This window comes from Protopterus annectens, chromosome 16.part0 (genome assembly GCF_019279795.1).
Source record: "Protopterus annectens isolate FY-2018-M chromosome 16.part0, PAN1.0, whole genome shotgun sequence".
NCBI lineage: Eukaryota > Metazoa > Chordata > Ceratodontiformes > Protopteridae > Protopterus > Protopterus annectens.
In genome coordinates, this window is record NC_056750.1 from 561307038 (window position 1) to 561331713 (window position 24676).

At 38.3% G+C, this 24676-nt stretch overlaps 1 protein-coding gene across 1 annotated transcript in view; it reads left to right on the forward strand.

Moving 5' to 3' along the window:
- Positions 1–24676, forward strand: part of ASS1 (argininosuccinate synthase 1) — a 681159-nt gene that overhangs the window by 87056 nt on the left and 569427 nt on the right. The window contains exon 4 of the mRNA XM_044057968.1: positions 15944–16012. Within this exon, the coding sequence (XP_043913903.1) occupies positions 15944–16012 (69 nt within the window). The remainder of the gene's footprint in view (positions 1–15943; positions 16013–24676) is intronic.

Here is a 24676-nt window from a genome sequence, read left to right on the forward strand (position 1 = left end):
GTTCGGCATATACATCTCAGAGGTACAGGCAAGCATAGAAGGACTATGGCTGACCAAGTTTGCAGATGACTGAAAACTAGGGGCTATAATTGACTCTCAGGCTGACACAGACATCCTCCAAAAGGGTCTCACTGAGATGTATATCTGGTGTCAAAATCATGGCCTCAAGCTAAATGCCAAAAAGTGCATAGTCATCCCCTTTGGAAAAAAACAAAGTACCCACAAACTACCACATAGGTGGTAGTCCCCTAAATACGGAAGATGTAATAAGGGATCTGGGGACCCAAGTAGATAGTAATCTCACCTTTGATAATCACATTGCTAAAGTGGTTAGAAAATCCTTCTACGTGGCCCACCTAATCACAACAGGGTTCGCGTCCAGATCAAAAGAGGTCATTGTGCCCTTCTACTCTTTACTCATCAGACCCATCTTAGAGTACAATGCCCCATTTCGGATGTACCTTACAATACCCCTGCAACAGCTGGAAAGACCACAGAAGTACCTCACCAAGAGGATCAATGGCCTCAAACAGATGCCCTATGCAGCTCGACTGAAGAAACTCCAGTTGTACTCTGTTGCATACCGCCTAATCAGAGGTGATCTCTGCCTGACATACAAGGCCATGTCCAACCCAGAATTGATGAACATGCTCCACCTAAAGAAAACTTTTTCCCATCAAGCCACACGCTCCAGGGATCTAAACCTCACCACAACAATAAATAGGACATGCTGGAGGGATAGATTCCTGTCCCAGAGACTTCCCATGCTTTGGAACAAGATCCCAATCTACATTAGGCAGAGCACCTCGCTAACACTCTTCAAAAGAAACCTTGACGAGTGGATGGGAAACAGAAAGTTTACCTTGGGGATCACTTCAGTTGCTGTGCTGGACAGAGGCACAGGGAACTAATCTAAGGGAGTGGCGAAAGCCAACACATTCTGGCTAGGCTTATAAATGTCTTCGGGCAGATAGCCTAGTACCCACCTATGAACCTATAATGGAGCAAAGAGCAATAATAAATGCTGCATTTTTCATTCATAAATTTCTCCAGTACTTCGGAAAATTTGGACCAATAATTGTAATAGATCTCAGTTTTGTCTATTTTTCTGTCATATAGAGTTTACTAATGTCAAAAATCAAATTTATTTCTCTGTCATGTACACATTTTAACAATGTCAAAAACTATGAGCAGGAAGGAGGAATTCTCCGACTATCTTCTGGTGATTGTTTTTCTTACCGTAGCTAGTATGGCCCAAGACAGAGAGCATTGATTTTTCTTAACGCAAGTCAGTATGACACCACGTTTCTAGTGAGTGAGAAATTGTCAGTCCATAAAGATTGTCCAAAGTACTTCGTTTTTGACAAGTAGTTTTGCAGTATTTCAGGTTTCCAACCTGCTTTTTCATTTTTTGGACATCTCCAACAGTTTAACTGTGACTTGGCCATCTTATTTAACTTTTAAATGACATGGTGACAGTGTGGGAGAACTACAGGACAGATATACTTTCCTTTCTAAGATTATATTATAGGTTCAGAAGTTCATAGTCAGTATTAGACTTTTGATCCAGAGGAGCATTAGTAGCCTAGGTACATGACTAAATTATACCTAGCTTCACTAGATTGTATTGCAATTGCTCATACATTCATCCAGTTTATGCTTAGAGGGTCAGAGAACTGCTTTGCTGGGTCTATATCATAACATTGAAAGGAACGAATCTCGAACGACTTAAATATAGAAATTGCCGTTCATCGAAATCGCAATTGTGGGGGGCTGTGCCCCTCACACCCCTGCTAATTATATATACCAACTCCGAGGTCACACTACAGTGAGGAAAGGGCAAAATTCCTGATCTTCACTGTACCACAATCTCACAAAAACAAATCGATGAATGGCAATTTCGATATTTAAGCCATTCGAGATTTGTTCCTTTTAATATTATGATATAGACCCGCTTTGCTTTATAATGAACTCTATTCAATAACAGGGATTCTCTGGAATATATATCTGTCTTGCCTGCAGTACCTCTTTATATTTAAGTGGATATTAAAATTGCTTTAGTAGGTGTTTAGGGTGTTATTAGTTTTGCGGATGTGCAGGAATCATATAGGACAGGATCCTTTGAAAGCTTTCTGTATGCTAGACAGAGATTTTCTCTCAAGATGAACAGAAAAATGAGAGAGAGATTTAAGGTGGTCTTTGTAGCTTAAGAAATACATGTCCTTGATTGTCTTATTGAGGAAATACTGCGGTTTCTTAAGCTTGGTTATGTGCTCAGACAAGTGCATACTGAAGGGGCCATTATACTCTATTATGGGCCTGATAAGGGGGTGGTGTAGAGAGGAATGATAACTTCCTTAGATCTGGATGGAATATCTCTGCTGATTAGTCTGGCAATATAAAAGGACTTCCTAACAGCATGGTGATTGAAGGCTAGTTTGTTGTCTGTGAAAGTGTCTGGGTCCCTAATGTGCATGGTAGGTGCATGGGTGCTCAGTTTTTCCAAATGACAGAGTACTGCATTTCTTGGCATTTAGTTTTAGGCTGTCATCCAGGCACCACTTATTGATGTGCGTTAGTCCCTCTTGAAGAATTTGCATGTCAGGTGGGGAGTTAATGACAGTTCCAAGTTTTCAAGTCCAGAATCAGTATTTATCTATAAAAAGAATAGGAGTTTAAAAACTTCACTATAACGTGACAGTAGTTCAGTAATAACCAATACCACTGATAAACTCAAGGGGACATTTAAATGTAATTTTTGTTCTATATGTAGATTCATGTATGAAGGACCGTATGTTTGTTTTTTACACATTGATAAAACTTTTGGTAGTAATGGATTTTCTAACCGTCAGTCTAAAGGTGTAGTTTATGTTGGGATTTGCTCACATTGTTCAACATTTTATGTTGGCATTACCACAAGGGTTTTACAAAAAAGGTTAAAGGAACTTATGTCAGGCAATCCCTGATATAAGCATTTAAAGATTTGTACAGGTTTTAAGACGTTTTTGTTTTATGTTTTAGATAGCATATATTTGAATATCAGGGGGTGACGATAAGAATAAGTTTGAAAGAAAAGGGACTGAATGGAAATTAAGGTTGAGAGCAGATTGTCATCCTGGAATAAATGATGAAATTAATATTAAATGCTTTTTAAAGAATAGGAGGTAGAACCAATTAGAAAATTACTTATTTACATATTAAATTATTAGTGAGTTTTTTATTGGTCAGATTGTTATTAATGGATGTGATTGGAGCATTCAAGTATTTTTGATGTAGTCTGGTATAAGGTGGATGAAAGCAGTAAAATAAAGACGTTTTTATGTTATTTTTTACGTGGTGAATTCCTCGTTTGTTGGTGCGCAGCTGAAATGGATTTTTGTTTTATATGTGCTGATTTGCCACTTGAACACTTTCGTGATTATTAGTTACCTGTAAAGAACATTAAATCCATTACTAAGTTTAGTAAATGTAACCTTTGGGGGGTATGAAGAACAATGCTTTACGTAAAGCACTGATGATAGTCTGTGCGTGACTTAGAACTTAAATTGTTTATTGAACACACGTTTGTTAGAAGTATCTCCTTCTGCTTCACCTCCTTCCGTTGTAGCTGCCGCTTTGTGTTGAATTCTCCTTGTATTTGACTGGGGGAGGCTTTTGTGAAAAAGGGACCAGTGCAGTAGCAATTGTGAAGCCACTATTTTCAGTATTTGCTCCTGTCTCAGTTGTAATCGTTTCCAGTGTTTCAACATGCGCTAACCTCAAAGATAATTAGGAAGAGAGAAAAAAATCATCAGTGGAAAGAACATCATCACTTACTGACTGCACCACTTTATCTTGGTCAGTTTCAAATAAACCTAGATTCGTAATATTTTTCTGCACCTGCAAGTGGATATGCTGTGTTGTGATACGTATTTGCATTACAAGTAGGGTTTTTGAGTTTTTTATTAAGAATATTGGCTACTTACCTTTTAATGTTTGCGCCAATACCATCATATAAAAGCTTATGTTTGTGAAATGCAATATTATCCTTGACACATTGCTTATTAATTACAGTAAAGAAAAATTATTGCATCAGTCTCAGAACAGAGATATCTGTATTGTTGTAATGCTGAACTGAGTTGCCATAAATCTTGTCATATTGTTGAGTACCCATAGTAAACTTATAAACTAGCAAACCCTTGGATATTTGTCAAAATTCCACACAGTGTTCTAAATAATTTTAACTTCATAATTTTACTCTCAAGCTTATAAATATTAGATGTACAAGTCAGTGATGATGCCTCAGAGTTCAAGTCAGCATTGTCGGTCATGGAATTCCCAGTACTAACAGTAAATGGATTACACCAGGCTTAAATGACTGATCATTGGAGCAACAGTGATGAATGGATGTGTCAGCTACAGTTGTACATATGGTAGATACATACTTGTGTGTGTATATGTATTATATACACTATGTGTGTGTGTGTGTGTGTGTGTGTGTGTGTGTATATATATATATATATATATATATATATATATATATATGTACACACACACACACACACACACACACACACACACATAGATATCCATACAAGTGTGTGTGTGTGTGTGTATGTATGTGTGTGTGTGTGTGTGTGTGTATATATATATATATATATATATGTACACACACACACACACACACACACACACACACACACACATAGATATCCATACGTACAAGTGTGTGTGTGTGTATGTATGTATGTGTGTGTGTGTGTGTGTGTATATATATATATATATATATATATATATATATGTATATATACACACACACACATAGATATCCATAGGTACAAGTGTGTGTGTGTGTGTGTGTGTGTATATACGGAAATCAATGCATAACCTGTAACTTTCTTGCTTTCTGTCTAGTATGCTGCTTGTTGTAGGTCAGAGGTAGGAATCTCCTTACCACTGATATCGTGCTTCACTGCTCTTCTCATGAGTAGGCCCTGCACACCACTAACAAAATGTAAGGCTACTCTGTCCAGTACTGACCTGCCCTGTTAATCTATGCCAAAATGTCACTGTAATTACAACCACTGTCTTGTTCAGACTTTTATGTTTTATATGCTTTTCAGTCTTGTCATCTCTGCCCCCCTTGAAACCCTCACCCTAACACTGTCCCACTTTTTGCCCATGTCAAATAGCCTGGAGCATGTTACAGTTCTTTAGGACTCTGTATGTGGTCCCCTTCCACTCTAGTTTCCAACTGCCTACTAAGCTTTCAGTGACGAGCACATCAGATCGCTCAGTCATGGCCGTGGGAGTAATGAAAGTATAAAGTTACACAACAAATCTACAAAACTGGAAGGGAATTCCCAATAACAGCTATTAAGTAAAGACCGGTTCCAGGTATCTGTTGAGCAATTTAATTCCCCACATCCTACAAGTACTGTAGACACAAATGGTCTATCCTAAAATAACTTCTACAAAGAAGTTTCTGCTTAAGTAATACCTTGCATAATACCTTACCAGTTTTAAGAAATGTATGTTTGCCTTGAAGTAGTTAATTGCATAATTTCCCACGTTAGTGCCATTCAGCGGTGTGCAGTTCACTAAATCAGTCCAGGGGCAGACAGATTTTTATGTCAGTGGGTTCTACATGAAGTTAAATGCTGCACTGACTAATTACTTGCAACAGCTATAAACTTTACTGTGGTTTCCAAGAGCACAATTCTTAACTGTCTATATTATTGCAAAGATAAAAGCACAGTTAAGAATCTAGACTTTTTTTATAAAGGAAAATAGATTATTTTCTATGAATGTTAATATATCAGGAGATGCTAAATGCATAGTCAGTGTAGTGTAATATTAATGCAGTGTTGACAGGACAATGTCTCTAAACTACTGTGACTAGCTGTTAATCATAAATTACTTTAGGGACGACTACATCCCAGAATTTATAGTATTCAGTATGCAAATTCAATACACAGCTCTTTTTGTCATGTTTTCATAATCCCAGTAGGCATGTGACTATGCTCTTTGACAGACAGAAAAAAATTGTTGCACAGTTGTGTCATTTGTCAAAGTGTAAAATTGTGGAAGCAGATATTTTTGCATTCATTAACATGGCAAAATGGAATCAGTTTTCTACATTTATAACATGAAGTAGTGCCCTAATTTGGGCACGGTGGAAACGCCATATTTCAAGGGCCTGTGCAGTTTCAATGGATTATCATGTCATCCTAGAGTAACTGTAATAGTTTTTTTTTCTTATTCAATGTAAAAAAGACACAGTGCATTTTATTGCATTTTCTACTTGTCTGTAAGAAAAAGGTGATGTCATGATGCCCTGTATGTGCTGATTGAGCATTTTACTTATAGCCCTTGCCCATCTGCGGCTAGTAACATACTTGCTAACTAAATAAGGTATGACAGAAGGGTCTGTTATGTGATCTATCTACTTCTTTATTTTGAGCATAGAATATAAAGCAGATGACTTTATTATTATCGACGTTGTCCTCATCTTCCCCCTTTTTCCCATATTTACATACATTCAACATGTCGCATCCATTTTTTCCATCATTTCCATCCTCTGCAGTTCAGTGCCACTCTTCTGCTTTATTCAACAGTTATGCCCATCTGTTGCAGACCTTCTGTCATACAGTCCATCTATCCTTAGCTGGGTGTCTTTGTCTCCTCTTGCTTTCTTACTTCTCTGCCAGTGTGGCTTGCCAAATAATCTTGATTTGACAGAACTGTCATCTTTTATCCTTGACCTTCTTTGCAGTTGAGGCTGCTTTAGCATCATTTCTTTATCTGCCCTACAACATACACCCTACAGTTAGTCTCAATCAGTTCATCTCCGTTAACTCAGGCTTCCTCAGCTGCTCTGCCTTTACTGCCCAGGTTTCTGTACTGTGCATCAGCACTAGTCCCAGTACTTTTTTATACTCTGCACGTTTTGTCTTTTTGGCATTCTTCAACCATGCTCTACCCTGACACTTTTTTTTTCATTGAACTTCATTAAATGTTGTGTTCAACATTCAGATGTTCATACAGCAAAAAAAAAAAAAAAAAAACATCAAAGGAGTAGCTGCAATGTAACAGTTATCAAAAAAATCCAGAAATTATTTCATTTTTTCATATCTAATTTTGCAGTGTTCCATAGCTGTAACTTATAAATCATTCTCTGCATTAGAATATTCCAGCCCTTCAGAATAAACTTCAAGCAGTGAAAAATAACAGAAATCAATGTCAGAATTTCATTCCTAATCTAAGACTACCCCAGCACTTAGTGCCATTCGGCTACAGCATATCTGAATCCTTTTCTCTTAACTCAGATTACCCTTCTCCTGATCCACACCTCCTACATACCGAAGCTGTTAAAGTGTGCTACTCTTTCCCTTCTGGCTCATATTTAAACTTCTTCTGTTTTCCCATTGTCTTGTTTTACTCAGTCTCACCCATGTGCCTTTAGTTTTGTATCCCATTCACCTGTCATTTGCTGTAGTTCCTGTCAGGGTCTGCTTGTAATGCCACATCATCTACATACAACATTGTTGATCTGTCCCCTCCAACCTGTTTGCTAATGTAGCCCATCCACCAGTGTGAACAGCAGTGGGCTCAATGCTGAACTCTGACGCACCCCCACCCCCACTGGAACCCCTACCATAAGTCTGAACACTGTTTGTACATTTGTTAATAGATCCTTTGACGTAGTCTACAGTTATTCTTACATTACCTGGGCTTTTAACCTTCTCAAAACTGCCCAAATCAGCTTTCTTGGGGGACTTGTTGCTTGTTTTTTCCACATCTAGGAATGCCCAGTCAGATTGTTACATCATCTCCAGCTTCTTCACCATTTGTCTTACTGCAAACATTGGACTGGTTTTGCTGCATCCTGATCTGAATATGGACTGCTCACCTTCCATATTATTTTCTACTGCTCTGTGTATTCAGTTTTAGTCATGCTGTCCAGCACTTTCATGCAGTGTGACAGCAGTTTAATACCTCTGTACTGCCCACACATATGAATACCCCCATTGTTTATTATTCTCCAGTCATCTTGGATAGACCTCTCTTTGTCTATATTGTGATAAGTATCCCCAAGAACCACAGACTCATTATCACCCAACATGTCAATCATGATCTCAGCCTGTTGCTTTCCCTGCCTTCATTTTCCTTAATGCACTTCATACTTTTAGGGTGAGTTCTTCCTCCTTTGTCATAGGCTGTGCATGCAGGAGTACAGTTTCTATGAGGCTTCTTCATCCAGAAGCATCTTGAGGCTCTTCTTCATTCTGCCCTTGATGGCCTCTGGAATGGTGAGCAGATTGCCTCAGATTGTCTTCTGACTATCTTCTGTACCTTTCTGTTGTAGTCTTGAAACCTGATGGAGATTTTTGCCATCTGCTAAGTCACTTTCCAGAAGCTGGTAGAAGTTCTCTGATGCCTTCTTTGCCATTTTGACTGCTCTGGTCGCCTCTTTGTTATCCGATCAGTATTCCTTCTTAGGCTGGTCCAGATTTTCTGTGTTTCATTTCTTCCTGAACTCCCTTCATTGGATAACTTCCTGGACTTCAGCTTTCCTTATGTACCCCATGACATGTTAAAAGGACTTCTTACCATAAAACTCCTCATTATAGAATGTTAAATAACAATAAAGTTTAGATTTTTTTGTAAATGCACTGATGTCAGTTTTCTTTTTGCTGAGATTACACATAAGGAAGAAGTCCTGTGAGGTATGCTAAAAGGTACCACCTGTTCGTTGTATGGCTGGCGTGCTTTCCATCATGGAGTCCAACAGATAGTCAAACAGACAGGGTGCTGACCTCACTGGGATCAGGAGTCAACTAAGGAAAGTGGCACGAAAAATACCATGAAAATCCAGGCCTCTTCCTCCTAAACAGTGAAGTGTTTAGTAAGGAGAAGTCCAATAGAGAGATCCAGATAAGGAGGTGAGTGAGATATCGGCAATGTAGTATTCATATAGGAAGGGATGAGCGGGCATAATCAGACAAAGTGTCACTGAACACATTATTAAAAATTACTATATTTATTGTTTTTGCAAGGAGACCTAGTAAAACATAATTTTTAAGTGCCTTTATCTTTCTTTGTGGCTTTAAGTCAGTTCCCATCACATCAGTCTGTATGATGATTAATTGCATTTTTGTGATTACATTATTGTAAAAGAGCAGGTTACACAATTTGACTGATCTGATCTGTCCCTAGTACATGCATGTCTGTAAATAATAGATAGGCCTCTGTGTTCATAGCAGGTTACTAGGCTACATTTTTAGTACATTTTTTACATTTTGGGTGTTTGTCTGAAAAAATTTCTTCCCAAGGAATGCATTTTAAATATTATTCCGCTTTCTGGTAGTGTGTAATTAAGTTTGCTTTACAAAATTGACAGGTGCTGCAATGAACAGAAAGACTATATTCACAGAGTGCTTAGTATCATTCAAAGGAGGTAGCAACAGCATCTAAATTCTGTATGGTACATATCATATATAGTATATTATTACCATGTGTGGTGTGTTAACAATCTAAAGTTTTTTTCTAAGTGAAATACATCATTAAGCTACTAGATGAATATGCTTTTACCTTTCTGTACCGGATAGATTCAAGTCCCTTGCTATTATTCCATGTAATGCCCCCTCGGAGTAGGTGAAAGTAATCAATTTATTTTAATCATCTGTACTGGACTTAGGTGCTCAGTAAACACCAGTCACTGGATCACATGGATAGGATCAGTGAAATTAGAAGGTAATTAAGCTGAGAGACAGTTATGCCTTGCCAATGCCCACCTTTATAAATATCGGCAGCATCCAGAAGGGCAATACTGGTCTGGCCAGGAAGGAATTTGTGGATGCCTGTCTAGTTGTTGAGGTTTGTATGAGACTAGGGAATCACTGTATTTCACATGTAATGGCAATGTATTTCAAGATGGGTTCTACTGTTCCTCTAGCGTGTTTTATTTGTGTTGGTAGGATTAACTTCCTTAGCTTGAGTATTGTGTTGCTGTTTGTCTTGTGGTGGTTTGAGGTCAATGACGTTGAGTCTTTCATGGCACAGAAAGCAAAGCTTAAGTGTACATGTAGATATCTATAAGAGATGGAGTATAGTGAAATGGCTTCTGGGCTGCCTTAGTAGCTAAGGGCCTTTAGACCAGTAATCTTTACTCAGGGTTGACTGGAGCCTTTCCATTGAAGCAGTTCAAGTAGATGTATGAAGCAGAGGCATTGCATTCCACATTGGGATACGGAGTCAACCAGATTTAATGGTTAGTCATGCAGTCTCTTATATTCCTCTTATTGTCAAAACAGTGAGCTTCCATAACATGAATGTGTTCCTTCACTAATGTAATTGTACCACTTCCAGCTCTGTTTAATTCTTGTCTGTGATATTCAAAGACAGTATAATCCTCAAATCAGACACCAGTCTGATTATTTTAGCCAAGTTTCAGTTGTAACTCCTATATCAACATTTTATGATGTCACTGGAGGCCTACACTATGAGTATATTAAAGGTACACCATTGAGTGAATAGATAATAAAAGCATAACCTTACCTTCTTCCTCCTAATTTTAGTTTTCCTACTGATTTTCTTGCAACATTTAATATCCAGGAGGATTCATAAAGGTTACCACAATGTGTAGACTACAGCTACACTTAGTGTAATCTTTCTCAGTGAATAGACAGCACAAAAAATGTAGTTAGGATGTTCTTGAATATCAAATGTGTACACTTAGTGTAGACATTCATGAATGCAGTCCAGGGTCTTTTATCAAAAAGGTTGTATTATTCAATCTCAGATTGTTCAGACTTAAAACTGCCAGGTTATCCCCCACTTAGGTTGGATTTACGTTCAGTTGAGCATCCCAAAAATGTTGATTAAAATGATTAATTATTCTCAGTTGTTCCCAAGAATACTCTTTCCTGCTTTATTCAGATGTATTCTGCCCTTTGTTAGATCATGTGACCCTTGAAATACCCTTATGTGTGGAATAAATTCCCAACCTACTCAGTTGTACAGCCTTCTTTATGTAATCATTTGCCCAGAGTATCTTAGAGTTGCTGTGTTCCCTAATTACCTCTTCTAAACAAACTCTGTAAAATGTACCCTGATCGCTAACTCTGATATCAGAGGCAGCAGTTTCTTAATTTCCCCTTGATTTTTTGATGGGGGCTATGTATGATAATAGATTTGTTCTTCTGTGTATAGCAACAATGTCTAATTTATGTTTACTGATAGCCAGTCTGTCCAGTGCCTTTGAGACATTTCTTATCTTGGCACCTGGGGATCACAATAATAGTTTTGCTAAAAATTGTTATATCAGTACATATAGGTGCTTGTGCTCCAATTGTGGAATCCACTATCACAAGGATTTCTCTCTCTTCCACTTTCAGGTTCTCATCTGTGTGTGTGTCTTTTCGGCTTTTCCCGGTTAAGGGTCGCCACAGCGGAACTCCGGTCTGCTAATGATTGGCAGTTGATTTTTACGTGCCGAGTTGCCAGCCCTGACGCACAACCTTCAACGAAGGTATGCCCATTCATGCATGTCTCTATGCTGAAGACGCTCTAGCTGAGAATCGAACCGGACAGCGTCTTACAGTGAGGTGACAATGCTACCGCAGCACCACCACTGCAGTTAATATAGCTTTATTAACTGTGATCAGTGAACTAGCAGACAGATTTTTAACAGGACTTTTGATCTTATAAAGACAAGTGCTTATTCTGTTTGCTCATTTGCACGGTGCATTCTTGCATATCACTCGTCTTCTTTGTCATTTCTTGGTATTCTCTCCCGTTCTCTAGAGTGATCCATGTTTCAGTGTTTGGCGTCAGATACACTGTGTGTGTTTGTGCTTCTTTAACTCTAGTAGTGTTTTCTTGTGACAATTTTTGTTTTAGGTTTTGTGGCTTCTTTCCTTCTGTGACTTGCCTTCCTTCTATCAACTTCCTTATTTGTAACTTGGTTACAAGCTGTCCTTTCTGATCTAACATTGCCACGCTGACTTCAGTTCTGTATTAGGGAGAGGTTGTTAATGTTGCCCATTCATAAATTCTTGTTCTTTTCGTTGTCCTTTAGCTGTCACATTGTTTTCAGTTGTTTGACTTTATCCCTTGAGTTCCATGTTCGTCCTTTCTCTTCATTTCATTTTACATATGTTTATCTGTCCCAGCTTTACTTATTTCTTCTGCTGAGATGTCTTTGTTATTATATTCCAACGTTTCAAAGGTTAACTCGCAACTTACTGTGCAGCCTTCATTTTCATGTGTAGAAGCTGAATATTCTATAATTATGTTTTTCTGTTTTTTTTTTTTTTCCCACAGCCCTTATTTCATTTACCAAAAGCTGCTCTGTGATAAGAGGGTCTGTATATTTGTTTAGATTCATTTAGCAAACCTCCAACAAACGTCCACGCTGTTTTTAATACTATGACAACAGAGCTGTGACATTTCATGTCACTTGCTGCATTTGTTTTATATTGCACTTCCTAAAATCCCACAGTTTATCACAGTTTAAATCACCTTCGTACTTGTCACCATCAACAACTTTCAAAAAATAACTACAGTTATTGCGTTAATCAAAAACTTATTCTTTATTAAATCATCATGCAATTAATTATTGAAATCTTTATTTTTTTTCTGTACCAGGGTGAAAGAGTAGTAATTCGCATTAAATATATTCTTAAGCTTAAAGCTGTCATTTCTAGAGTTATTTTTTTTTTTTCAGAGAGAGGCTTCATTTGTGTGTGTGAGTGGGAGGGCTACATTCAGGAACCTGTTATACAGTTCTAAAAGTCCTAGCTGTGCCTCTGAAGTGGAGGGGAAAAATTGTTGAACTAACAAGCAGCAGTGGTGCACTGGTTAAGTAAAACATTGGTTATCTGGTAGCGTTAATGGAATAATGTTGCGTGGATATTGCAGCAGTTATATAGACATAGTAAATAATAAACTTTGATTGGAATACAAGCATAACAGGGTATAGGAAAGGTAGAATGAGAACAAATGTCTGGATGTGGAGAGTAGATCCTCTGAGAAGCCTTCAGAAATTACAAATGCGATCATATTCTGCTCAGAGGTTGCATTCTTACTGCACCTCAGGGGAGTAGAAGATGAGAAAATAACAGAACATATTATTGGGGTGTCTTGAGATGTCTGAGAAAACAGAGGTAAAATAAAGGGGGGTCTAAATATGTCTAATTGATCTAACCACATCTATGTGTAAGGTTGTTCTTCATGCTAGTGAGTCAGGCCTGAAAGGCAGTAGTTGACCTGATGTGCAGAAGTGAGAATAAAGAGAAAATCCCAGTGTGGAAGTGAACTGACATTTGAGGAGAAGTGGTCACCAAATATTGTGTTTCATGTTCAACTTCACCACAGATTCAAGCCAATGAGAAGCGTGGAGTATTTTCTTCAAGAGGGCCAACTTTGACAAAACATGGCAGTGCCTCAGAAATACCCTAGTAGACTGTAATAGATGTGACCTTAAAAGAACACTAGGAATCCTTCAAAAGTGCCATCCAAGAAAAAACTGTGTAAAGTACTTCTGCCAGTCAGTAAGAAAGATGAGTAACGCTGTAGTCAAGGTGGTATCAGAAGTTAGGAAAAAACATCCCACATTAATGAATAACGAGTAGATATGGAAAGAACAAAATGGTATCAGAAGTTAGGAAAAAACATCCCACATTAATGAATAACGAGTAGATATGGAAAGAACAAAATGGTATCAGAAGTTAGGAAAAAACATCCCACATTAATGAATAACGAGGAGATCTGGAAAGGACAAAATGGAAACCAATACCAGTTAAACAGGGAAGGTGCTAGACAACCAGAGAGGGTTTGCAAAGGCGTAAGTTGCAGAAATAACCTTTTCAGTCAAGTTATGGGAAAAAACTTTTATAGATACACCCCACCTTTTATCTTTTTTGCTGTCTTAAGTATATACATAAGGACAAGGCGAGGACATGACAAAACAAAATAAAGTGGACAGGGTTGTGCAGAAAAAGATTGTCAAAATACATTTTCTGATGACAAAGTAATGCTTCTCAATATTCAATTGGGAAAACAAGGAAACTTAACACTTGGTTGTCAATGAGGTGTGTTCCATAATTAAGATCTTACATTCTGATGTATTCATAGTCTCCATTACTCTTTCCCCATGAGCATATTTTCTATTATACACAGATGAATGCCAGTTCAATTTAAGTACTTTAACTGGTGAACTTTATTTGATTTTAGGGGAAGCATGTTCTACAAAATTAGGAGAGGATGTGTAATCTAGTTAGCCTTGTTTTTTGTTTGTTAATGCTAATCTTTAACAGTACATTTCTGAATCTGCTGTTGGGATCAGTCTTATTCAGCATTACATAATGAGGTGAAAAGGAACAATGATTTCTGCAGAGCAGCTAGCCATATCCTTTAGTATCAAATTTGTCGCGCACTATAATTTCCTGCCCTTGTTTGGTATTCCTTTGGTCAAAGATTTGGAAGAGCCCAGGAAAAAAAGCTGGAAAGCTGGGAGCAAGGTTGTCAATGGCTGTGGTTGTGTGTACTTTGTTGCCAACTACAGTTCTGTAATCTTTAATTACTTTACCATATTAATAACTTGTCCATTAACCTTTACTCAAACTATATAACATTTTGCCATTTCTCAAAGTCTTGCACTTATTGACAGTAAAAGAAAGGTTATCAAAAGTACACCAGCTTCTTTTTTTTCCCCCTAATCCATGCTGTAGGAATTCATCACTGTTTTGTTATAGGTGTGCTGATACCTGTTAAGGCTTTTTGGCAGTCATTTGCATATTTGGTTATCCAGAACTCTTAACTTATAGGAGTGGCTTCTCTGCATTACTGTGTGGTTGTTTGTAATTTGACCTTGTCTACAGTGAAGTCCCAGACAGAAGGGATCCCACTAGGCAATGCTATGAAACACCACATGTTGCTTCATTAGAGAGTTATAGCTATCCCTTTGCTCTCATCTGTTACATTCAGTTGTCCAACATTGAAACCTTTGAATTACTTACTGACATTCAGAGTTATTTTGCAAAGTTGCAAACATTGAAGAAATCACAACATAGTGTTTGAATCCTGAAGTTAGGTTCATAGGTTCATAGGTTAGTACTAAGCTAACTGCCCTTGCGAGCCATTTTAAGCCTAGCCAATTATCCCTTGTGAGACTCAAACCCTGCACCTTGTGTTTGTAAGGCAAACACCTTAACCATTAGGCCACCCTCCCAACCCCATTAGGCCACCCTCCCAACCCCTTAGGCCACCCTCCCAACCCCAGGGAGAACAGGCTTGTTTTTTTGCCACGAAGAGTAAGTTTGCTTGAATGCAGGAACCAAATCTTTTTTTTTAATGCATTTCCTAACCCCTGAATTTGTACATGACTTATCTAAATAGATGCAGCAAGGCATAATTTGTGTATCCTCCTTTAATTAATGAAAGCTGCGGGCATTTATTAGATGTACAGTATAAAAATAAAATGTAAAAATCTGCTGATTTAAGAACTGCTTTGTGATGTTCAGAGCTTTAACACCGCTTTATAAAGTTGTCCATCGTTCTGAAGACTTGTAACCTTCATTTTTCCATTTTCGGTGCTTAGCGTTACCTATGGCTTTCACTTTAATCAGCCAGCTTAGGTATGTGAGGTGTAGTCCTTTGTTTTAACTCTGATGTCATAGGTACCATTTCAGCATACAGCACCACTAATAATCGATCAGTGTGGCTTTTAGTTGTGCTTACATGTCTGTCATCTTTTTATCATTATTGTTTTTAGCTTTAATGTTTTGTGATATTCAGGAATTTTCTGCTGTTCGTTTGAAAGACTGCTTTTTCAATCTACTGTCTATCTCTGCATATGAAAGCAAAACTGCATAGGCTCTGCTGATCCATAAAATAAACCACAAGTTGAGAACACAGTATTGTTGAGAACTGCACTAACTTTTTTTTATGCTACCTACAGGCTAACATTGGACAGGAAGAAGACTTTGAAGAGGCCAGAAAAAAGGCTGTAAAACTGGGAGCTAAAAAGGTAATTTATGGTTATGGTTGTGTGTACTTTAGTTTGGTAGTGACAAGCGTTTTTCGTTACTGTAAAATAGATGGTAGGAATTTAATGAACTATACTCATTTTAAATCGCATTTGTGTTACTACTAGGTTGCAGAAGCCAATTTCTAGGGGCCATCTAAAACCTTATTAGCCAGTTATTTCCCTCATAGTAGCTGGTTGTTGCCCACGCTGGAGAGAGCAACAATTGACTACTGAGTGGACTGTCATGCTAAGCTCCTTAGTTTTTTCTGATACCATAATATCTTTCACTGTACCTTAAATAACGTATCATCCTGTGGCTTGTGATGGGTTCAGTGTCTGGATAACCCTCACACTATCCATCAAGCAACCCTGTCCCCATGAGGTAAATGATGCTGTAGTAAGTATCCAGTCTCTAGCGGAAATTTATTTGGGGGACACATATTGGTACGGCCTTGCAAACAATGGCCTGTCACTCACAACTCTCCCTACTAACTCTTTCAGTGCTCAGGCTGTGGTCTGGATGGGATGTCGTTAGGGTTCCATTCCTATATGCCATATTGCAGTGCTGGTTGGTCTTATGAGATGCACCCCACTGCATTCAGTATGTTTGATGTACATCATAATAAATTAATATAACGTATCTATGCATTCTGGTGGTTTTTCATAAATGGCTGCTGATTTTTCTTCTCAGAATTCTATCCTCCTGGGAGATATTGAGAGGAATAGTTATGCTTTGTGACTTGTGAATGCATAGTCCATTTGTCAGACCAGCCTGAGACCTGGCATTAATCTTCTGTGCTCAAAATGACATCAAAGAGCCTTCTTCATCTTCACATCCTTATTCTGGATCACAACCAGTGCCATCATAATTTATTTAGAACCCTATTTCTGTTGGGAATGCATGATATCCATCTTCAGAAGTGTCCCACATCAAAGATATCCCAAAAGAGGATCCACTGGAGCATTGTCCACATGTCATTACAAGTTATCTTCCATCCCCCTGTGGATTGAGGACTCAGACGGAATGCTAAGCCCATTAAATGGAGTTTGCAGAGATGTCTGTGATGGAACCTGAGGTCTTCACCACCTTGCAGGTGCATGAAGTGATGGGGAGCTGGATCATGGCTTACATTACAGCTTTGTCTTTGCAAACACTTTCTGGAGTGCTCACTGACATTGTCCTGACATCATGTCTGTCATTTGCACATGCATTTCTAATCACAACAGATTGCTGGCTAGGAAAACACCAGTTTAGGTCCCAGGGTAAGCTCTTTATTGCGTATGCTTTGTCTGGGATGTGAGAGTTCTAGACTGCCAGTGCCAAATGACTGTTTTTACATCAGGATGCTTGCTGGAATGGTTAGTTTTCTGACTTTCAAAATATAGTTCAGTTTATTGCTCTTGTATTCTAGCACTGTATACTATTTCTTGTTGTAACAGTATGTCAAGAAATCGGTAATCCAGTTCTAAATGTAGAAATCATAGTCTTTTATTATCTAAGTAGCTTATTTGATACTGTGTCTAGTTTATCGAGCATGAGTGATTTGCTTTTAAAAATATTTTTAAGTGTATATGAATAAACCACGCTTACATGACTAAGGTTATCATTTCAAAACATCTGAAATCATTACTATTTTTTATTAAACAGTGATTTATTTTGTCAGCTGTAGCTTATTGACTGAACGACAAACACATCTAGTAATGGTCACCACTGATCCTAAAGGAGTGCATGTACCCACAGCCAAAGTTACTGTGCTATGCTTTAATGACTGGGATACATAGGGAAGGACCGGTGCAGTGTGAAGAGGTTTATCTCTAGAGTTATAGGTCTTGCAGCCTGTTTTAGGAGTTACTGTTTAGTAAGTGCAACACCTCAGAGCCACCTGCTGTTCAAGGCACATCTTTTTCCCACAGGTCCCACAATCCTCTTGGCCTTATTCCATCATCAGTCATTATAATCATGAGATCCTACCTCCTAGCTATGCTGTGCCCATTTGCCATTCTCATCAAGTATTTGCTCACTTTATAAAATAATTCTAAATGTATTATTTACTATAGAAGCATATGTGTATTTGTCCAGAGTATGTTTCAGATAAGGTTTGTATGTATTGATATGCAAGCTACCTCACTTCAGAGGAGTCTGTTACAACTTCAGAGGAGTCCGTTACCTTTGTGTTACTTATTGCAACATTGTAGCACATGGAGATTTGCAGTTCAACAGTCTAACTTTTAATTGCAAAAAATGCAATGCAAAAATCCTGCTGCTATAGCAATTAATACATAGGTTCATAGGAGATTACTAGGCTAACGGCTCAAGAGCCCTTATAAGCTAAGCCAGTTTTACCCAGATTTTTCCCAATTTTCAATCCTTAGGGGAAAGATAACAAGGGTTAGCAAGTGTGGTTTTGACAATTTTTTACAGACTGCCACTATCCATAAAAGACATGGGCGCCACTCCAGGAGTGAATTTGCAATTTGCCATCCATTGTTCCAGATTGTGCTTGAAGAACTCATGATCCCTCATCTACCATACCAGTGCTGTAACCGCTGAGTTGTACGTTTCTGTGTTAAAACATCAAAGGTTGAATTCAGCAAACCTCTTTTCAGTGAGATGACAACATTGAACTTTTGTTTACGCAAACGTCTCTCTCAATGAAAATCAAAACAGCAAATAATGTAGTAGAAGGCTTTAATTGTAGTTGATCGGCTAATGTTATCCGCTGTTTTGATTTTTGCTGACAGAGATGTTCATGTAAACAAAAGTTCGGCGTTGTCATTGTGCTGAATAGAGGATTGTTGAATTCAGCCTCCAATGTTTTAACACTGACCTGAGTTAAACATAGGGCCATAATATTGCAAAAGGATACTAGGAAACCATAGACTTAAGATATAAACAAGCTGTATACTAAAGGAAAAAATATTGCACGCAAAAATAAATCTAACTCTCTGACCCTGATCAAATCATCCAAACCCAGATAGGAGGTAAAAATAGCCACCTGAGCGAGAGAATAACTACAAAGCCTTCTTTCATCATGTTAAAATATCAGAAATAACCAGCACTGTGTGGAGCTAATAGTAAATGATATCACATACTCAGACATAACCAAAATTTGTTTGCTATCAGATTGGCTAAGCTGCACCCCCCCCCCATATTGCAAGATCACCTATCCACACATAGATCCCCCACTCAAATCTCCCAAGAACAAGTTCTCAAAGTACTGGTTAGGGCCACGAATACTAGATCTCTGTGTTAGATAACATAACTGTCTGAAACATGACTTATTTGATCCTTCACAGAAGCTATTCAGAATCCGCCTCAAAACAGACTTCATGCTGGATGAATGTTGGACAGCAACAGTCGTTACTATGTGCAAATGTGAAATGGGCCCAGGTAATTATAGATACACAAGTCTGAGAAGTTTCTCTCTCCCTTAATCTGGTTGACTTGTTTAAAAAAAGTTACTGAAGCTATGGCGAAGGACTAATCAGTGCCCACTGCATATCTAGACCTCGCAAAGGCATTTATTTATTTACATTTGTTTACCGGGAAATTCCAACTAGACGCAGGTCATTTTTCGGCGAATGCCCGGGGAGAAAAGCTCCACATCATGTACATGATAAATAGATACACAAAGTTACAGCAGTAGTAAACAACATTACAGGTTGTTGGCTTTAATACAATAACAAGATATTGATCATCAACAGTATATACAGTAGATGTTGCAAGTTAAGATAGTTTCTTATCATTTATAATATTAGTAAGAAAGTTGTCAGACAAGATGTTAAAGTATGTCAAGACAACTAGCTATTTCTGACTGTGGTTAGTAGTGGCAGTCATATAGTTGAGTTAAGAGTCTAGGTGGGGTGGGTAAGGGTTGGGGGTGTTAGTCTGGATTAGAACAAGGACAAAGCCAGTGCAAATTTAAGTGGAATTTGAGGGAAGTTTTGAAAAGGCTGCTGGAATGTAGAGTAGTTATAGAGGGTGGAAGATTATTCCAAAGTTTAGATATGGTGCATGAAAATATGGCTTCAGTACCATCACACACTCGGGTATTGTAAATAAACTCTCCCATCTAAATGTTGATCCCTGTTTAACTCATTAAACATCAAATTGGCTTCCCAGTAGAATTCAGAAAGTTAGGGTAGGCAGCTATACCTCCACCAAAAGACCTGGCGCTAGTGGTGAGCCCAGCATTCAGTCCTTGACCCACTCTTTGGCATTTATATCTCAGAAGTCAAAGCTAATGTTTAAGGGTTAGTGACGGTTTGTAGCTGACAAACTTTGTGCCTTCATAAACTCCCCAGAGGGCACCAGGATTCTCCAAAGTGGCCTGATCCAAATAGTTAAAACCACGGACTAAAACTAAATTCCAAGAAGTGTATAATAAAATCCATTGGCAAGTATGAATCTCCGTGTAACTATCACAATGACAGCACAACCTTGAAAGTTGATCCCATAATTAAGGATCTGGGAACCTCTGTCAAAAAAGATCTGTCTAGTGATCATTATGTATCCAGTGTTGTAAGGAAGTACTTTCTCATTGCACAGCTTGTATCTAAAGGTATTGCTTCAAGGTCGAGGGATGGGAATGTTCTACTGTATTCGGTAGTCATTAGGCCGATCACTGAGCATAATGCTCCTTTCAGTAAATGCTGTCCAAACTCGTATAACAACTGCAATGACTCGATGCTTTCTCACTACAAAAAAAAATATCAAGAACCTAAATTGTAAAAACTAGGCAGACCATCTCAAAACCTTGTCTCTTTTCTCAGTATCGTACAAGAATCTCTGCCTTACATATAATACTTCAATAGGGCCTCTTCTGTGAGACCTGTTGCACATTCACTAGTACAGTAGTATCATAAACAACTACTAAAGCAATCTCATTCGCTTTTACAAAATAAATAGAACATGTTGGAGGAATAGATTTGTATTACCACTTCTATAGAACTGTCTTCCACTCCATATAAAACAAAGTACTACTCCCACTCTTTTCAAATATAATTTGGACCCGTGAATGGTGTTACTGCAAATTCACCCCTGGATTAACACCCCTGTCCCTTATGAATAGGGAAAACATTTAAATGTCCCAACATATCCTTGTTTGGCCCACCTGTGAGTTATTAGTTTGTTAAATATAAGGGCTAAAACTACCTTGTGAATGTAAGGCTAGGCTTATTAAGATCCTCACAGATCAATAGCGGAGTAAGTACCGATGAACCTGTGGCAGTGACATACAATAACAGACATTTCCATTGCTTTGAACTGTTTTACTTGAGGTAAAGCAACCTAAACGCATTCACAACAAATATCTCCACTTCATTTCTAAAGGTGCACAGAATGGACCTTAACAGTTAAGGATAAATTGCTATCTGTTTGCCTAGTGAACATGGTGTACAGAATAAGCACCAATTACTCAAACAAGAACACTTATTTTGCAGCTCATGCACTCAGCAATTCACATTCTCCAGATTTACAACTCTAAGTAGCACTGATTTCTGTTTCTGCTGGTTACTTACCAAACTTGTTGGTAAGTACCGTCAACATGATATGCATCAGTAGCAGAGAGGAATGAAGCCCTGAATACGGTCCAGGTGTTTAAGTTGGAGTACTAGCTCAGGTGCTTGACAGCACAGGCAAGGGAGGATGGAAGTGAACATGCTGGGGGAGGCAGGTTTAGTCAGCCTCAGTCCAATTACTTCTATTACTCCATTAATGACCTAGCCTTATCTGGTGGGCAGAGGTGGGTTATGAGTGTGGGCCAGAATGTAGGCAGGTGGGTATGTCCAGCCTTTTGTCCCAGTAGCAGAAATGCCAGAGTATATTCAAAGTAATCTAAAGTATATTTCCAGTAGTAGCATACTTCAAACATGACCAGTTGTTGTTGTTTGTCTTTCGGCTTTTCCCGGTTAGGGGTCTCCACAGCGAAACTCCGGTCCGCTAATGATTGGCAGTTGGTTTTTATGGTGTCGAGTTGCCAGCCCGACGCCCAACCTTCAACGAAGGCACACCCATTCAACACATGTCTTTCGAAAGCCCACTCATGCAGACTCCACACAGAAGGCACTCTCAACCCAAGCCGAGAATCGAACGGGAGAACCTCTTGCTGTGAGGCAACAACGCTACCGCTGCACCACCGTGGAAGTCACTTCAAACAAGACCAGTCATGATGACAATATACAAAGTAGCAGACATAGACCAGTTTATCACCATGGAAGCATGTTTGAGAGAGAGACATTCTTCAGCACTTTGGTGATGTGAGCATTACTGTGGATGTCCATCACATTTGCTAATTTCCAGGTATGCAGCAGGAATTTTCAGCTGTAAAATTAACAAGGAGAATATAGGTAGCTTATCACATGGCACCATTTACAACATGGCCATTACTCTAAGGAATGTCTGCCTTAGGCTCTGTACACTACTTATGGCTATTACTGTGAGGAATGCCTTCCTTAGGCTTTACATACTATATATTCTGTTCATAATCATGCTGTCATTCTGATATACATGTAGTACAACAGGCACCAAATACTATGCGGTGTGATATGGTCAGCCTGAATAGCATTCAGTAAGCTATCCTTTTAATTTTCATGATACATGTTTCAGTAATAGCAATACCTCTGTCTTCCATCACCAGTATTCCTTCAAAAATTCTTCTTCAGCATTTTCTCTCTGCATCTTCTTTCCACATCTCCTGGTGCATTGTGGGAATGTTTATCTAATAAGGCTTAATTTGCCATCTCTTTTACCTCTTACTGTAGGACCCTAATGGTGCTGCCTGTGTCATTTCTTATACTTCCAGGAGTCTCCATGATCACGTTTATTATAAATTGCATTTTGCTTGATGTCAGGATGATACAACAAGCGTATCCAATCTAATGGTTGTGACACTAATTATATTTGCTTGATTTTGATGTTAGCTTCTTCATTGACTGGTATCATGTTTACCCTTTATCTTGTGGCCCTGATTTATTTTTTGATCACCTTGTTGTGGCTTCCTTTGTCATTGCTTATAAATGTTGGCTGAATTACTATTTATCTCATATAATTTCCTTCTCAGTGGTTTCCCCAGTTTTATAGTTATTGACTGAATATTTTCCTTAATGTTGGTTTAGTAGAGTTTGATAACTTTAAATAATATGATAGACACAGATGTAGGACATATTATCCACAGAGTACTTCATATGAAAGACAACATACTTTCTGGTTCGGTGATATCTAGTGTAGGCTTTAGACCTCATTTGATGGAGTGTATCTTGTATTGCCCTCTATGTCTAGCCCTCTATTACCTCACCCCCATTCAGTAGCTCTTGTATATAAAATGTTGCTCCTTATATTATTCTTTCATATTCTAGTAGTGACCTCCCACGTAACATGCAATCACTTTCCCTTAAACTACACTACAACTCCCAACATCCAGCCTCCTACTTAACCTAGACAGTTGTAATAAATATTCTATCTGTTGGCCTCTTCAATCTCTCCACTACTGTCTGCCTTAAATACAGAATACATCACTGTGATCACCCATCCCTGAAAACAAAACATCCACTTATACACACCCTTAAGAATTATTCCATATTTTTGCTTTAGAACACAAAGATTTATGTAATGATATTTACCTAAACCCTGGTCCTACTAATCTAACCCTAAACCTCAATACCACCAGTTCTTGCAAGCTCAGTAACAGGCCAGACACCCCCCCTTTCAATTACAAACAATCCCTTCTCTAATGCAGCCATTATTTTTTATACAAAGATACTGTCCACCCAATCCAATTTCCATTTACAGACATAGCAGGTTCCCACTCCGTCAAGTACAAGTCCAGCCAAAAAAACTAAGTCTGATAACATTAAATCTTTATAGTATTTGTAATAAAATTACAGATCTACATGCCTGTATATCACTCTGTTTCCCAGGTAACCTAGCCATCACTGAGACATGGCTTAAATCCAGTATGAAAGTTATAGAAAAACAATCCCCAGGCTATAACATTATGAGGACTGACCAACCCTACAAAATGGAGAAGGGGTTGCAGCACTGTACCCCACCTCCTATAACCTCTCTTCCTTTTCCAACTTCTTCCACAGATTTCACTCAGATAAAATACTCGTAACGCTTTTAAAGCTAACCTCTAAAAAAACACTGTGCATTATTGCAATATGCATCCTCCTGGTAACAGCATACTTGTACTTGTAGAATTTCTATCATGGGTATCTATTATTATTATTTACAAAACATAATTCTGGGTGATGTCAGTATTGATTGGCAAAATGTAACCTCTGACAGTCTCTCATCCTGCATAAATCTATTTAGTCTGACTCAACTAATCACAGCATGTACTAGGTACAATAAAAGTAATAAGGGCACAATTCTTGATTGGATTTTAGTCTTTGACCCCATTAAATATACTAGTAGTGGAACCTGTCCTAACTCCCTAAGTGACCATCTCCCTGCATACACACACATACATAGACTTGCCACTCATTACCTCAATACCCACCAATTTAAACCAACCAGGAATCTCACAAAATTTATTAAAGATTTATTTAACAATATCCTGAGGTCCTTCAACTGGTCTGTACTAAAAATCTCTCCCATTATTTAAATCTGGTCCTCTATTCACACACTACTCAGTCTGGCTCAATTCTTCCTTCCTGTCACCT